Here is a 15,710-nt window from a genome sequence, read left to right as displayed (position 1 = left end):
CTTTGCCATACCGGTCAGGTAGAACGAGACATGGCGGAGCTTGTGGGGATCATCCCACTGATTAGCAGAGCTTACGCGCTCGTAATCATCCAGCCAGTCCTCAGCATCTTCACCGCGAAGACCAGCGAAGAGATGGGGATCACGCTGGTGGCCGCTGATGATCACAGAAGATGCGGCTTGTGGAGACGGAATGGTTAGGGTAGAAGCGCCAGGCTGCTCGTCCTGCGACATGGTGACGGAAAGTGGGCACAAGGGGCGACCCTAACGAAGCTCCAGGGAGTAGGCCAGGGGCGTAGAGGACGGGGAACCAAGAAGCACCTCCACCACTTGTGACGTCACAGTAAGGGCGGACCTTTATTGAGCCCGATAGACGACGCGGCAAAGAAGGGCGGAATCCACAACCAGCCTGAACAGCTTTCAACACAGTCCACGCTGATGATGATGCGCCCGCACGCGCGATGAAGATGAGGGGCACACGCATGATGATGATAATGTACAGATGATGAAGAAGTGCACAATAAATGCCCACAGTATGCCTTCTTAGCTGCAGCGAGTTCCGCTAATCTGGCCGCCTCACCTACTAGACACTGGTTTAAGGCGCTAGCCCACTCATTCCTTGCCCAGCCTTGCCCGACGGCTATTCTCTCAAAGCGATGCAAATACGCATCTAAATCATCTCTACGCTCATTACACGGAGCCATCAATTTCCTGGGGCAAATCTGTTTTAGCCTGGGCGAAGTCGAGTCGGATGACGCCGACCTGGGTGAAATCGACCTCTCGTGAGACCTGGCGTTCATCTCTGCCAACTTTAGCTTCAATTCTAAAATTTCCTTCTCCCTTTTGTGCTGTTAGCGTGCTCGTTCGTGCTCCTCACATGCTCGTTCGTGTTTGTTTTCTTTCTCTTGTCGAGTGTACTCGAAAAACGTCGTCGTCTCGTCCTTTGGCAGGTTTAAATCCTTCGCTACCGTCGCCAAGCGTTCCCACTCCCTCTTTGCATCTCCCGAGTATCGGTGACTGGGCCGTATCCTGGCAAGCTCGCCAATTTTTGTCACCTACTCTTTGAGAGCCGTAGGGTTGCGCACAGGCATTACCCTCGAGGGAGGAGAGATACGACTGGCAGCACAGCAAACAAGGATTTAATATGTACAAGGACGGTAAAAGCATGAAGCATGCAAAACTAAAGCCATAATTTAACAAAGATGCTCGCTCAATGTAAAATACACAACTCGGACTAACTACAAACTACTAACAAACAACACTCCCTCTCGGTTTCGGAGTCTAGCTCCGTCTTAAAGTCTCGAAGTGAGTCCTAGCCCTGACTCATCAAAGCCTGGCCACCCTAGCCCCGGCCTAACTGCGTCACAAAGCAGAAATGTGGGCTCTTAGGGACCGTCGGTTTGAAGATCTTGTCGTTGAGTCTACGTCGTGCTCGTTTGGAGTGTTGCTGGTGCCACAAGTGCCGACGATTCGCGGTTCCGTTGACCTGACCGAATACGTGACTGGTGCCCTGGTAGCCGCCGCTGACGTGTCACTTGCCTGGTTAGGCTTGGCGAAGCGTTCTTTGCCCTGCGTCGATCGGCATGGCGGCCCGATGTCCCGGTGATTATCGGTTGATCGGGCTCGGCCGAGGAAGAGGGATTCTGGAGAAGAGGACCGGAACCACCATGAACAGCAGCAGCTAGTCCCAGGAGCTTCGCCCGGACGTCTCCGAGGTCTACAGCCACGCCTGGGCCTTGCCAGCGTCACGAGATTCGTGGTCGGGCTCTCCGCTCTCCCGTCGTCAGAGCATAGCTGATGAAGCGACCTTCCAGCCCAAGAGCCACGTCGATAATGCTGCTTCGCCTTGTTTCTGCCTCGACCACACCTCGGTTCGCGAGCCTCGAGCGCTCGCGCCGTTTGGAACGCTCCGCGATCTTCGTCGTCTTCTTTTTCGTGTACCGCTGGCGTCCAACTCATGACACATAGGTGTCGCCCCCGGCACTTTGGGTGGCCAATGTCATCGTCAAGCCACCAAGCCAAGCGACATAAAAAGTCAAAATGGCCGCTTGGGCCGGCGCGGGGTGGCAGTTCGCAACGTATGATGCGGGAACGGTCCCACAGTTGCAACACAACAGCGGGGTTACCAATGCATTGGGTTCTGTGGGAGCTGTGCCGGGAGCGGCCGAAAACAGCCGGGAAAACGCAGCACCCGGGAACGTAACAGCGGGGTTCTGCTGTGGTATCGTTATAAGTGGACTGCACTGTAGCACCTTGTCGTGTCTGACGGAAGGACACCGCAACGGTGGAGCGAAAACGATACGGCTTTATTTAGCCATCAACTTAACAGCGACGGGTGAACTGCCCTGTTCAATGTTACAGGAATGAAAAGCACACACCAGCTTGAATGCCGGCACTTTTAAGCACAACCAAATAGTGATAACGCTGTGCCGCCACCACAGCGCATGCCTAGCTGTGACGCTTTATCGCCTAGGCGCGCGACATATCATCTCCCCCACACTTGTTTATTTTCCCGTAGTAGGATTAGGTGTCGTAGCGGTAGGGAGGTCTGCGCTGACGTAGTGGGTAGCGGTGACCCTGCTCGGCGGCTTCCATGGGTGTCGACGGCTGTTTTACAGGCTCGGTGGTGCTGCTAGCGCTTGTGCTAGCTGCGATGTGGTCTTCATCATGGAAGTCGGTGGCTTTGATCACCGCATCGTCAGAGTCAGGAGCACATACGATGTGGTTGCGATAACGCACCCACTCACACACACCCCGAGGGGTCACAACACTAACACGATACGACACTGGGCCAGTGCGGGCAAGAACGGTAGCACTGAACCACCTTGGTCCGTGGCAAAAATTGCGGTAACGCACGGTCTCCTTCGCTGAACGTAGTTGCACGGTGCCTGACGCGACTGGTGTCCTGAAACTGTTTGCGGGCGATCCGCACCTCAACGGAGGGTCTGGCGAGGTCTAGCCTAGTCCTGAGGCGCCTCTCCAACAGCAAAAGAGAGGGTGCCTCTGCAGTAGTCACTTGCGGAGTGTTGCGGTACAAGAGGAGGAAGTCTGCGAGCTCCGACGATGATGTGGGTCGGCTGGACTTCCGAAGTGCACCCTTCAGCGTCTGGATGAACATTCTGCCAGACCGTTGCTGCTGGGATGATACGGAGCTGTTCTCACGTGTCTGGTCCCTACTTGCTGCAGGTACTCCTGGAAATCAGCAGAAGTGAACTGAGTGCCGTTGTCAGACACTAAAGTCTCGGAGAATCTGAATCTGCAAAACAGTTCATGTAGGGATGAAATGGTTGCTTCAGTGGTGGTTGTCCGCATTGGAAACACTTCTGGCCATTTTGAATGTGCATCAACCACCACAAGGTACGTTACTCCGTTCATCGGGCCAGCAAAATCGACATGCAACCGTTGCCAAGGGCGCGTAGGCCATGCCCAAGGGTGTAAGGGCACTTTAGGTGGCAGATTGCGATTAGACGCGCAAGCGGTGCAAGATGCGGTGAAACGCTCTATGTCGCTATCGATATTAGGCCACCAAACGTAGCTCCTTGCTAGTACTTTGGTGCGAGCAACACCTGGTGACTGACCTTGGTGCAACTCGTCCAAAATGAACCTGCGGAATTTTTCGGGAACAAGTACGTGCATTCCCTGCATAAGTGCATCCTCGATGTATGGACAGTTGTAGTCTTCTATGAAAGAACGGTTTGATCTCATCCGGGACACTACGCGGCCAGCCTGACAGGATATGATGGGTCACAGTATGCAAAGTGGCATCACGTGAAGTTTCACGAGCAATATCATTGCTGTTGATCAACATAGTGTCAAAGTGTAGGTCATAGAAAGATTCTTCCTGCTCTTCAACCGTCGACTGTGTTATTGGCAGCTTAGACAAGCAATTTGCATCAGCGTTCTGTGCAGAAGGCCGGAACATTAATGAAAAAGAATAGGCTGATAAACCAACTGCCCATTGTTGTAGTCTTGCGGCGGCAATTGCTGGTATGCCAGTCTTCGGACCAAAAATTGTAGCCAACGCTTGTGGTCCGTGAGCAAAACAAAATGTCTTGCATACAAGAATGCAAGAATGCAAGGTTCACTCGTATGTAATGGAATTTTTTAATGCCGAACACAAGAGCCAAGGCTTCTTTTTCTAATTGACTATAGCCTTTCTCAGCACGACTCAAGGTGCGTGAGGCATAGGCTATTGGCCTTATCTGACCATCGGGAAAAAATGTGCGACAACACTGCAGCTACCCCGTAGGCGGACGCATCACAGGGGCAGGCCTGGATCATAGTGTGCCAAGATCAGAGCTGACGAAAACGGCTGCTTGATGTACTGAAAGGCGTGATCGCAAGCCTTGTTCCAATCACAGGCAACGTCTTTCTGCAAAAACCTGTTTGGGGAAAAGAACAGTGCATAAGTTTGGAATGAACTTTCCATAGTAGTTGATGAGGCCCAGCAGTGATTGAAGTTGGTGCTTATCAGTTGGCGCCGGTGCATTGGTTATCGTGGCCAGTTTTTCGTCCGTTCGGTGGATGCTGTGTTTGTTGATTACATGGCCCAGATAAGTCAGCTCGTCACGAAAAAATTCGCACTTCGAATACCTGACGCGAATTCCACGTTCTGACAGTCTTCTGAGAACTGCGTCAAGGTTCTGCAAGTGTTCTTCCCTTGAGCGACCTGTAATTAGGATATCGTCAATGTAGCAAAACACAAAGTTGAGGCCCTTCAAGACATTATCCATTATTTTCTGGAATATTGCGGGTGCCGAAGCAATTCCAAAGGGTAGGCGATTTACGACCCTTGTGGGTATTAAGCGTAAGTTACTGTTTTGACTCTTGATTCATTTCTACTTGCTGGTACGCCCTGTTAAGATCAATTTTTGAAAATTGCTGTCCGCCAGCGAGGGCTGCAAACAGCTCGTCGGGCTTGGGTAACGGGTAATGTTCTACGTCAAGTATGGGGTTCAGTGTCAGCTTATAATCGCCGCATACTCTTATTGACCCGTCCCGCTTCAAAACTGGCACCATCGGAGTGGCGTACTCACCACTCATTACTGGTGTTAAGATGCCCATCTGTTCTTGTCTAGACAACTCTTGCCCAACTGTACTTTTTAGAGAAAACGGAACGCTTCGAGCTTTGAAAAATTGTGGTGTCTTGCCGTCTTTGAAAACAAGAGTTGCCTTCTCACCTCGGATGGTGCCTAGCTCATTCTTGAAGAGGTCCTTATGGCGGTCAAGCAAGGATTTTAGCTTGGGAAGTCGTTGAGCACTTGGTGATCTCTCACACTGTAGCTGTTGCAGGCCGCGAACTTGACTCCAATCGACGCGCACTTGCTGAAGCCAGTTGTGCCTGAACAGCGCTGGACCGCTCTGGAGAAGCACGTACAGCGGCAAGCGCTGGCACTGATCGTTATGCTCAACTTTAAGAAAGCAAACACCGCATGGCTTCACAGGTAACACCGCATGGCTTCACAGGTTCACTCGTATGTCCTGAGCGTCAACTTAGTTTCCTTCCGAGGTACTGTCGAAAAAGTGAGCGGAACTGACCCAGGGAGACATTACCGAAACGGCAGCTCCCGTATCAAGCTCCATTTGCAAGGAAACACTCTCGACAATTAGGCTGAGCATGATGGGGTCTCCTGTCTCTACCTTTTTCGTTGCAACACTTTGCAAGGGTGGTTCTGACGGTTGTATGATTAGAACATTCTGTACTGCTCGCTTTCGCTTCGGCTGCAATTTTCCTTGCCACCTTAGGCAGGCTTTCTGAATGTGCCCTTTCCTGTTGTAGAAAAAAACAAGTCGCATTGACTTGCGGACAGGCATTGGCAGTGTGAGTTGAGTTACAGCGGAAGCATTTCGTTGTTCCCCTGGTAGGCCAACTGATGCACCCCGAACTCGCTTTCAGGCTTCGAATGAGCAGCTGTTGCGTTAGCGAGCGCAGCTTCCAAAGCTGTTGCGCGGTGAACGGTGTCGGGATACGGGGGGCATGCCCACGGCTCCCTGCCTCGGCACACCGAACCCAACGGTTGGCGCATGCCTGCCCATCAACCGCGGTCCGGTACAAGCTCGAGGAAACAATAGACGACAACCACGTGTACACTCAGAAAGCATTTATTACGACTGCAACTAACACTTCGAGCAGGCCAGCTAGCTATAGTTGACATCGCTGAGGGTTCCCTCGAAGAGAATAATACACTAGGTAAAGAAGGGCTTCCGACTTACCAACTGGAGAATACGGGGGTCCGAGGCGTTTGCCGCGGCAAGAACGTGGTTGACTAACCACGTGCGGGAATACGGGAGCGGCGGCGGATACTTCCGCCATCGCCGCTTGCTGGGGACCAAAGAGACCCGGGCGATGTCAGCAGGATCTCACGTGACTCACCCGGTGGCGCTGATAGCGCTTGCGATTCCCGTGCGCCGCCCACGGAAGGAAAGTTTCCCCTCTCCCAACTCTCCCAGGCGCGCATGCGCGCTTGCGTCTGCCGCGACGTTCGCTGCGCGTGCGGCGGTCATGGGACCCAAGGGTTCCCACCACGGCTCGATGAAACATTAGGTTCTGGTCTTCTGAAAACAAGTGTCTTTGAATGTCGACTTTGAGCAAACCACAGACAAGTCTGTCTCGAAGCGACTCGTCAAGAAGTGTACCAAACTCGCATGTTTGCGCCAATGCCCGAAACTCCGCCACATACTGTGGTATCGTTTCATGTTCCGTCTGCCCTTGGCGATGAAACTTCACTCGCTCCCCTATGACTGACCGTTCAGGGGCCAAATGCTTGCGTAGCAGCTCGCACAAGCTTTCCAGGGACTTAGAGGACGGCTTATCTGGAGCGGCGAGCGACTTGAGGAGCGAATACGTCTGTGGACCCAATATGCTGATGAATGCGTCTAGCTTCCGCTCCTCCGGGACATTATTGGCTCGAAGGTACGCGTGCACGCGCTCTTCGTAGCTAGTCTAATCGCTCGTAAAATTGTCGAAATGTACTACTTGCCCCAGCTGCAGACTTGTGGTCGCCTTCGCCATACTGTCCCAACCGGCTGCTTCTTGGCTGTCTGTGTGTAATCCGTCAGCAAGGGAATTCCGTTGCTGTCAGGCAGGAGCTTGTTCCTTGCTTGCACCATCCCACCCTCGTCGCCATTCTATGTCGTGTCTGACGGAAGGACAGCGCAACGGTGGAGCGAAAACAATACGGCTTTATTTAGCCATCAACTTAACAGCGACGGGCGAACTGCCCGATTCAATGTTACAGGAATGAAAAGCACACGCCAGCTTAAATGCCAGCGCTTTTAAGCACAACGAAAGAGTGATAACGCTGCACCGCCACCACAGCGCATGCCTAGTTGTGACACCTTATCGCCTAGGCGTGCAACATATCACACCTATTGCTCCGAATGAAAAAAACAAAAAACAAAATGATATTCACACAAGTCTCCTTTTTTGTCTCAACAACAGCTTGCAAGTTCTGTCATCTGAATAGCTTTCTGTCATCTAAATAGATGTCATCTCGATAGATGCAGGCTTGCATCTTTACCAGCCACACAAATTAACATGCATAGCTGTATAATGTATGTTTTTTTTTCTGCTCAAAAGCTGTCGCAGGAGTCCAAAAGGGTAGCATGACTTGTGAATGACGTCTTTCTAGTTTTGCATGCGAAAACCTAACGAAGCTGGCAGTGCATACTTGACAGTTGACGTTCCCAATGCACGTGAAAACTTGCTCATTGTTTCGGCAGCAGAGGCTAGCTTTGCGACTCCTGAAATGCCTGTTGTTCAAAGATCAGTGTGGCTGCACCATGACAGCTAACATTCATGGTGATATCACCGAGCCGCATGTAGTAATGGTGAGACAGTGCCAGCGCTCTCTTTTGTCCACTGAATGATGGGCAGATGGGTGATTTATGAATTCCGGAGGCTAGAAGCACTGAGAGTGTGCTGCTCTTCTTCTTCAGGCTGGAACCAGTGTGCGGTGTACAACGGGGGCTGCTCCCACCTATGCTTGGGCGTGCCGGGCATCCGGGGCTACCAGTGCGCATGCCCTACCCACCACCCTCTGGGGCCCAACAACCGCACCTGTCAGCGTGAGTGTGGCTCCTTTTTTTGCAGAGTGTCCACCCAACACCACACAAGACGGCACCCTGGTGCTGCTGTCCTTCCACCAGCCTTCCTTTTTCACTTGTACCCTTGGCTCAGATATCCATGAGGTTGGCCATCCTGTCTAGTGCCGGCAACCTAGTGCTGTCCTACTTATCATCATCAGCCTATTTTTATGTCCACTGCAGGACAAAGGCCTCTCCCTGCAATCTCCAATTACCCCTGTCTTGCGCTAGCTGATTCCAACTTGCGCCTGCAAATTGTTGCACCTAGTTTCAGCCGTCCTCGACTGCTCTTCCCTTCTCTTGGTGCCCATTCTCTAACTCCAATGGTCCACCTGTTATCCTTCCTACGCATTACATGGCCTGCCCAGCTCTATTTTTTCCTCTTAATTTCAACTAGAATACGAGCTATCCCCGTTTGTTCTCTGATCCACACCGCTCTCTTCCCATCTCTTAACGTAAGGCCTAACATTTTTCGTTCCATCGCTCTTTGTGCAGTCCTTAACTTGTTCTCGGGCTTCTTTGTTAACCTCCAAGTTTCTGCCCCATATGTTAGCAGCAGTAGAATGCAGTGATTGTACTTTTCTTTTTAACGACAGTGGTAAGCTCCCAGTCAGGATTTGGCAATGCCTGCCGTATGCACTCCAACCCAAATTTATTCTATAAATTTGCTTGTCATGATCAGGGTCCTCTGTGAGCAATTGACCTAGATAAATGTACTCCTTTACAGGCTCTAGAGTCTGACTGGTAATCCTGAATTCTTGTTTCTTTACCAGAGGCTATTGAGCATTATCTTTGTCTTCTGCATAATAATCTTCAACCCTACTCATTACACTTTCTTGGTTAAGTTACTCAATCATTTTTTTAATTGGTCCCCATGGTTGCTCAACAGGACAATGTCATCTGCAACCCGAAGGTTGCTGAGGTATTGACCGTTGATCCTCACAAGAGATTTAGTATGCGTCCTGTACTCCTTGGTTATGCAACGTCTTTATGACTGCTGGTATTGCTACTGAATCAAATGCCTTTGCATAATCTATGAAAGCCATATACAGTATACACCACTTTTAACGTAACCGCTTATATTGCAGGACAGGATATAATACGGTCTTTTCAGAGTCCCATTAATTTTCCCATAGCAATGTATGTATGCGCGTATCGCTTAGAGTGAAGTTGCAGGGGACGAAATACCAGTTACAGTGCGGCTGCCTGGGAGTATCGAAGTCAGCTGAGACTGCGAACACTCCCCTCAAACGGGCACCAGAATTCTTCGTGCATCATTGCATGATGCATGAACGGTGCGAGTCGTGAAATATCGTGGCTCGCAAGCGCAAAGCAAGCGAGGGCCACGAAACTGCCCACACTGGCCACCGCTTGCTTCCCAATAATGGCAGTAAACGAAACTTCAAGGAGCGGGCGGCACCGGCATGGCGACAGGCGCACTCGGAGACCCTGGAAGGTGAGGGAGGAGGGCGGCAGGGAAGCGGATTCGGCCTCGGCAACTCCGCCGCTTTGGTGGCTCCCCTCCCTCTCAACTCCCTCGTAGCTCCCTCACCTTCGACTGTCACCGTGCGCGCCCGCCGCCGTGCCGGCGCCACCACTCCAGCCAGCCCATCGCCAGCTGACTGAAGTTTCGTTTTCTGCCGTTATCGGGAAGCGGGTGTTTGCCGGCGTGGGGGGGGCAGTTTCATTGGCCGGAGTGGGACAGCTAACGCTGGTTCCCTCTGCGCCGCAGCCGCAGTGTGCAAGGTCAACACGTGACTAGAAAGTAGAGGAAGCATAAAGGAGAAGGGTTCACTGCCATTTTCTACACGTGGCTACGGTAGCGCTGCTGAGACGTCAGCATGTCTCAGCAGCGCTACCAGAATGCAGAATCGCAATGCAGAATCGGCGGCCTTGCCATTTGAGAGAGGGTAATATTTCGCTGCATTTTTTTTTCTTTTTTTTTTTGGTTTTGTTCGCGAGCGACATTGAAGGGTCTCTCCTAAGCTTTTTCACTATGGCGGTGCTGGAGCAATGCCGGTCGGAGGCGCCACCGCGTGATTTGGCGCGCTGCTGAGAGCATTGTCGGTGCGTGGTATGTTTGAATTAACCGTCGCAAATGATTTCGCATTCGAATTACCTGGCGTTTTTGCCCATTGGAATACACATAACTTTGACGGGACTACAGCGTCAGTTCAATTAAATCGGAAGTTCTAATTAAGCTTGTTCGAATTAACAAGATTCGACTGTAAATTGAATGCAATTCGAGGAATGCAGCCGCATTCCTTGACTGTCGCATATGCGTGGCGGCTCGGTGCACATGCTATGCATATGACTCAGGGTTCGTAGCGGTCCTTGAAACCCTTGAAAACCCTGATATAAAAAATAGCATTTTCAAGGCCTTGAAAACCCTTAATTATTTTGAAGTCCTTAAATATACTTGAATTTCGTCAATAGGCTTTCATTCAGCCGGTTTTTAGTGGATGCCTCTTGAACGCCTGGCAGCTACGTTCTCGAGCCAACCAAAGCATCCAATCCAATCCGTTTCTGTAGCCTCAATGCAGTAGTGTGGTTACACAACGCGTTGGGTTACAGTGGCGGCAACGACCGCAGCTAAGCCTACCTTCGATATGGGAAAGCATGGTGCGCGAATAATCGCTGTCGCGTCTTTCGTAGGTGCAATATGCCGGGAAAGTGCAATTTCCCGCAGTTGTGGTTAAGCAGTGCTGCTTATAGGGAGTGGATTTCTCCGGATACGTCAAACTTTCATCGGGCAAAGTGCAAGTCATGCGGGAAAACTTTCGATGTATTATCAATGGGTGAGTTGGCCCTCAAAAGTCATGTGAAGAGCCCAAAACACATTGTGAACAGGAGAGCAACTATGGCGCATAGTACCATGCGGAGCTACTTGACGGCAACTGTTCATGAGCAACGCATCGAGCCAGCTCCATCAACGTCGTCGGACGTGAGCAGCCTGTGCAAAGCGCACGAGTGTGTGACCGACGCGGAGATACAGTGTAGACCGCTTATAACGTAAGCAAATGTGCGACGCAGAAGAGCAAGAACGGTGCTAGCGTCCAACCGAAACGAAGCGGCGGAGTCCGCATCGCCACAGCCATCAGTTGAAATCGTACGTGAATGACAGCAACACCGGAACGCTTCGAGCCTATTTGTCTCTTTAAAGCCTGTGTTCTTGCGCTTACTGCCGCGAATAACATTGCGTTGGCCGCGGGCTTTCGTAACTGTGTATTCGTCATCCACGAGCACGTCAATAGCGGCCGCAGTTTTCTCCGCAGCGTTTGCGACGAACAGTAGTTTCGTTTTTACTCGGTACGCGCGTTGGCCGCGTGCCTAAAAAACTGCGTAGTCGCCATCAATGATGGCATAGATAGCGACCACGGTTTCGACTGCAGGTGTTGCAGTGAATGGTAGTTAATTCGTCCAGACTCGGTGCGTGCGTCGGGCGCGTGCCTTCAGCACCGCAAAGTCGCCGTTCATAATCACGTCGACAGCGGTCACGGTTTTTTCCGCACCGGTTGCGGCAAACAGTTGTTTGGTTTTGACTCGGTGCAAAGCTCTCGAGCTTGAAGAGCACCAGCGACATCGCGATTATGTTTTCGCCAGCTCACTGGCGAAAATGTAATCGCGATGTGCGCGTGCGCGATAGTACAAAGCGTGTCTACATGCCTGGTCTACATGTTTTGCATACGTGCAGGGCTTGAAAATAGTTGTTTTGGTTATAGTGTGGTACGTTATAAGCGGTCTACACTGTAGTGCGGTACCGCTTATAGTGCGGGTATTCGTGGCTCCGGGGACTTAAGTTATAAGCGGTCTACACTGTAGAGAGGTTTATTGCACTCTGCAGATTTCTTGATTGCCTGATTGATGACATGGATGTGATTCATTGTAGAATATCCCTTCCTGAAGCCGGCCTGTTCTCTTGGTTGACTGAAGTCAAGTATTGCCCTGATTCTATTGGAAATTATCTTGGTGAATATTTTATGCAATACTGAAAGTAAGCTTATGGGCCTATAAACCTTTAATTCTCTAACAGTCCTACTTATGGTGCTTCACATATCCCCTTATTCTTTCTCTCAAGAGGTGTGGCGAAGGTGCATTTGCACACATATCTATTTTCTCTAGTAGGATAAGTTTTCACTATTTTTTTAGCGTTGTATTCTTGCTTTCCCCATGATGGATTCCTCACTCAAGTTGGCCGGATCAGGGGGGATGCCCACGGTGCTATGCCTCGGCACACCGAGCCCCGTAGTTGGTCCACGCCTGCCCATCAACTGCGGTCCGCTACAAGCTCGAAGAAACAATAGATGACAAACACGTGTACACTTGGAAAGCATTTATTACGACTGCAACGAACACTTCAAGCAGGATAGCTAGCTATAGTCGACGTCACTGAGGATTCCCTCAAAGAGAATAATACGCTAGGTAAAGAAGGGCTCTTCCAACTTATCAACTGGGGATACGGGTGGCCACAGTGATTGCCGCGGCAAAAATGCTGTCGACTAATCACATGCGGGAAAACAGGAGCGGAGGCGGAGACTTCCACACTCACTGCTTGCTGGTGACAATAGAGGGATGTGTCAGAGGGATCTCACGTGACACACCCAGTGGCGCTGATAGTGCTTGCGATTCCCATGCGCCACCCACAAAAGGCAGGTTTCCTCTCATCCCAACCTGCTTGGCGCATGCGACGGTCATAGGACTCGAGGATTCCCACAAAGTGCAGGAGCACCCACACCTCTCTCAACCAAGATGTTAACCGAAACAAAAATACCGGTTCGGTTCGGGTTCAATGCACTTTGATTTTTTTTCTGGGTCAGTTCCGGTTCCAAGAAAAACATAACAGTTCACGGCGCAGACCATTTTATCCTGCCCCATGGCAATATGTTGCATAGTACTGTGGAACCTCGATTATACGTCCCCCGGTTATGCAACGACCTGCATTTTACGACGACTTGGCTTGATCTGTGGAATCTCACACGTCCTGTTGGGACAAAGGAATGACAACACAGTAGTGCAAGCAATCAAAAGGGCATTTATTGCACCTTTCATACACTAATACACGCTAGCCGAATTACTATGCATAGAACATTCACATGGGCACGCGACAAATCAAGGAAGTCCGACTCACCGCGACCGGATAGCGAGCGAACATGTTCGCCCCATGCTGTGACACCATCGCCTAGTCGTTCAACGGTCACGTGAATGGTGGCATGTTCGAACGCTCCGTGTTCGTCCATGCCAGGGCCCTGCTCCTAGCCATGCGAGACGGTCTCGCGAAGCGTGGGTCGGCGCAGGCGCGGGACATCCCCGTACCGCTCACCGACCCCAACCCGAAAAGGAACAGCCTTCTCCCTTTTTCGCCCAAGTAACCCTGCCATTAGGTGGTGTCAGCTGCGCAACACTAGTGCCATCTCCCGCAATACGCCGCAACCACACCGACCGTTTAGCCACGCATCGAAGCCAGATTACAGGAGACGGGAGCCATGTGGAGAAAACATCAGGGGATGCGTGAGAGTCGCTCATCCCCACAAGTTTCCTATAATTACTAGAGGTAACTCTTGCGTTGCGACCATTCAGCCACCATGGGGATGATGGGTAGTACATGGATTTGTTTCATCCTCGTGCTTGGAGCTTCAGACGTTCTGGCTTCGTTTATTACGCTTTATCGGGGCCTAAATTAGACTAAATGTTAAAGCAATTCGTACAGTCAAACCTCGATATAACGAAGTTGTACTTGCATCGAAAAACTTCATTATATCGAGAATTTCGTTATATCGAGGTTTTATTAATTCAATAGAGCTAAGATGGGGAAATAAGAATAGTTGGTTACATCGAGAATTTCGTTAAATCGAGGTTCATTGTATCGATGTTTGACTGTACTTGTTTTAATGCAGAAGGTAATAAGACTCTGCAAGCATTCATGATCGCTACTAATTGCAGTGGTTCCGTTTGTCCGTGGCGTAATGGTTTCAATATTGGGCTTCTGTGCTGTAGGTCTTGTGTCCGAATCCTTTTTAACAATTTTTATGTAATTATTTATAACGCAGTACTTTCTTAAAACTGATCACTTGGGAAAGTCATGAAGCATTTAAAGCCAGAAGGACTCATGTTCATGTTCTACCAATGTTCACAAATTCATGTTCTACCCATGATTCCCATGCTGGCTGAGCTGCACTGCTTGCAGCTGCCATAGACAGTAGCGCCGTAGTTCCCTCTAGTAATTGTATGCAATTCTATAGCGCAGACAGGTGCTGCTGGGCATGGCCTCCGAGATCTCCCCGGCACAGTTTTGGATGTCATGCACATGCCTGCACGGCTACACGTGGCAATGCGAAAAATTAGTGCATTCACTTTTTTTTTTTTTCAGCGTAGCACGCAGGCAGCCGCAGCTGGGCTTGGCCTCCGTGATTTCCCCTACGCTATCTCGGGGCTCGCGCCCAGACCGTGCTTGCACCTGGCTGCCTGTAGCAGATTTCGCATGCTGCTGTAGTCTGTTGTCAAACTGTAGTCTGTTGTCGAACTGAGCATTGCTTTTTAGCCTACGCCGCCGGTGCGTCACGTAACGGGTAGCTGGCCTACGCGACCGGGGCGTCATACGGAGGCTTAGCGGGTCCACGCCGTCACCCGAGCAGACTTGACGAGGGTTGCTTTGTTCGTGAAGAGTACGAGGTCGAAAGGTAGGGTAAACGGAACAGGGGGTTTATTTACATAGGAAAGGAAAACTTATTTACATTACAAAGGAATACTCATACTGGCCGGGGTACAGAGCGCAGTACATCGTAGCATGTCAGTGCTACTACATCTGAGTAGACTTCATTGTTCTGGGAAAGCACTATCTGCATGTCAGAGCAGATGGGAGAGCACTCCAGATGAGCCGCAAAAGTCTGCTTAAATGGCTTTTGTGCTCCGTAGATCCCTAGGCCAGGGAAACCTGCGGTCACACCTTCCTCCAACCGAAGCGTCCAAAGTCGCCGAAGGCTCTGCCTTGAGGACGAGGGTGCGCATACATTCCGGCACCTTTATTGACGAAACACGACCAGAGAAGTACCCGCCTTGGGCACACACGGCTCACTGCCCCAGAGAAAGGTGGGGACACTTGTTGATCGGAAGGTTCACACTTGTCTCAATCTGGTGAGCCTTGGTTGCCGGGATGGCCCAGCCATTCGCGGGTTCTTCTGTTGAATGGCCTTGGCGGCTAGCTGCATCCGTGGGGAAGCGTCGCAGAATGCCCTTTTCTAAGGGTTTCTTGGTCTCAGCGTCATGGTTGGTGGCCGGGTGACATCCAGCAACCACGTATTCTTTGGAATGTGTCTTGCCATGGTGTCGCCGCTGGTCTTTCCCGTGGGACGTATTTTCAGCTTCCCACGGGAAAGACCAGCGGCGACACCATTCGTTGCAGGAAATCAGAAGTGGCTCGAAGGTCACTGCCCCCGCTTCTAGATCGTAACACTGCGTACAGCCACGGTTACCGCTCCCTGAGGAGGTGATGGTATTCCGTTGCAACCGCAGTGTTATGGTCACATTAAGTCATGCATGCAGCCGAACTCATTACCGCTAATACCGACCCAGTAAGCGTCCCAGCAGAGTGAAAGTGAGTGCTTAGCAGCTGACCTGCTGCACACAAATTG

At 51.0% G+C, this 15,710-nt stretch overlaps 1 protein-coding gene across 1 annotated transcript in view; it reads left to right on the top strand.

Annotated features, from left to right (window-relative positions):
- LOC119451035 (low-density lipoprotein receptor-related protein 6) overlaps positions 1-15,710 on the top strand; it is a gene marked incomplete at its 5' end in the record, with an annotated part of 156,837 nt that overhangs the window by 84,161 nt on the left and 56,966 nt on the right. Inside the window, one exon of the mRNA XM_037714466.2 lies at positions 7,936-8,064. Within this exon, the coding sequence (XP_037570394.2) occupies positions 7,936-8,064 (129 nt within the window). The remainder of the gene's footprint in view (positions 1-7,935; positions 8,065-15,710) is intronic.

The sequence above is a fragment of the Dermacentor silvarum genome, chromosome 4, assembly GCF_013339745.2.
Source record: "Dermacentor silvarum isolate Dsil-2018 chromosome 4, BIME_Dsil_1.4, whole genome shotgun sequence".
Classification (NCBI taxonomy): domain Eukaryota; kingdom Metazoa; phylum Arthropoda; class Arachnida; order Ixodida; family Ixodidae; genus Dermacentor; species Dermacentor silvarum.
Note: the sequence above shows the minus strand (reverse complement) of the source record. Positions and strands in the feature narration are given on the sequence as shown.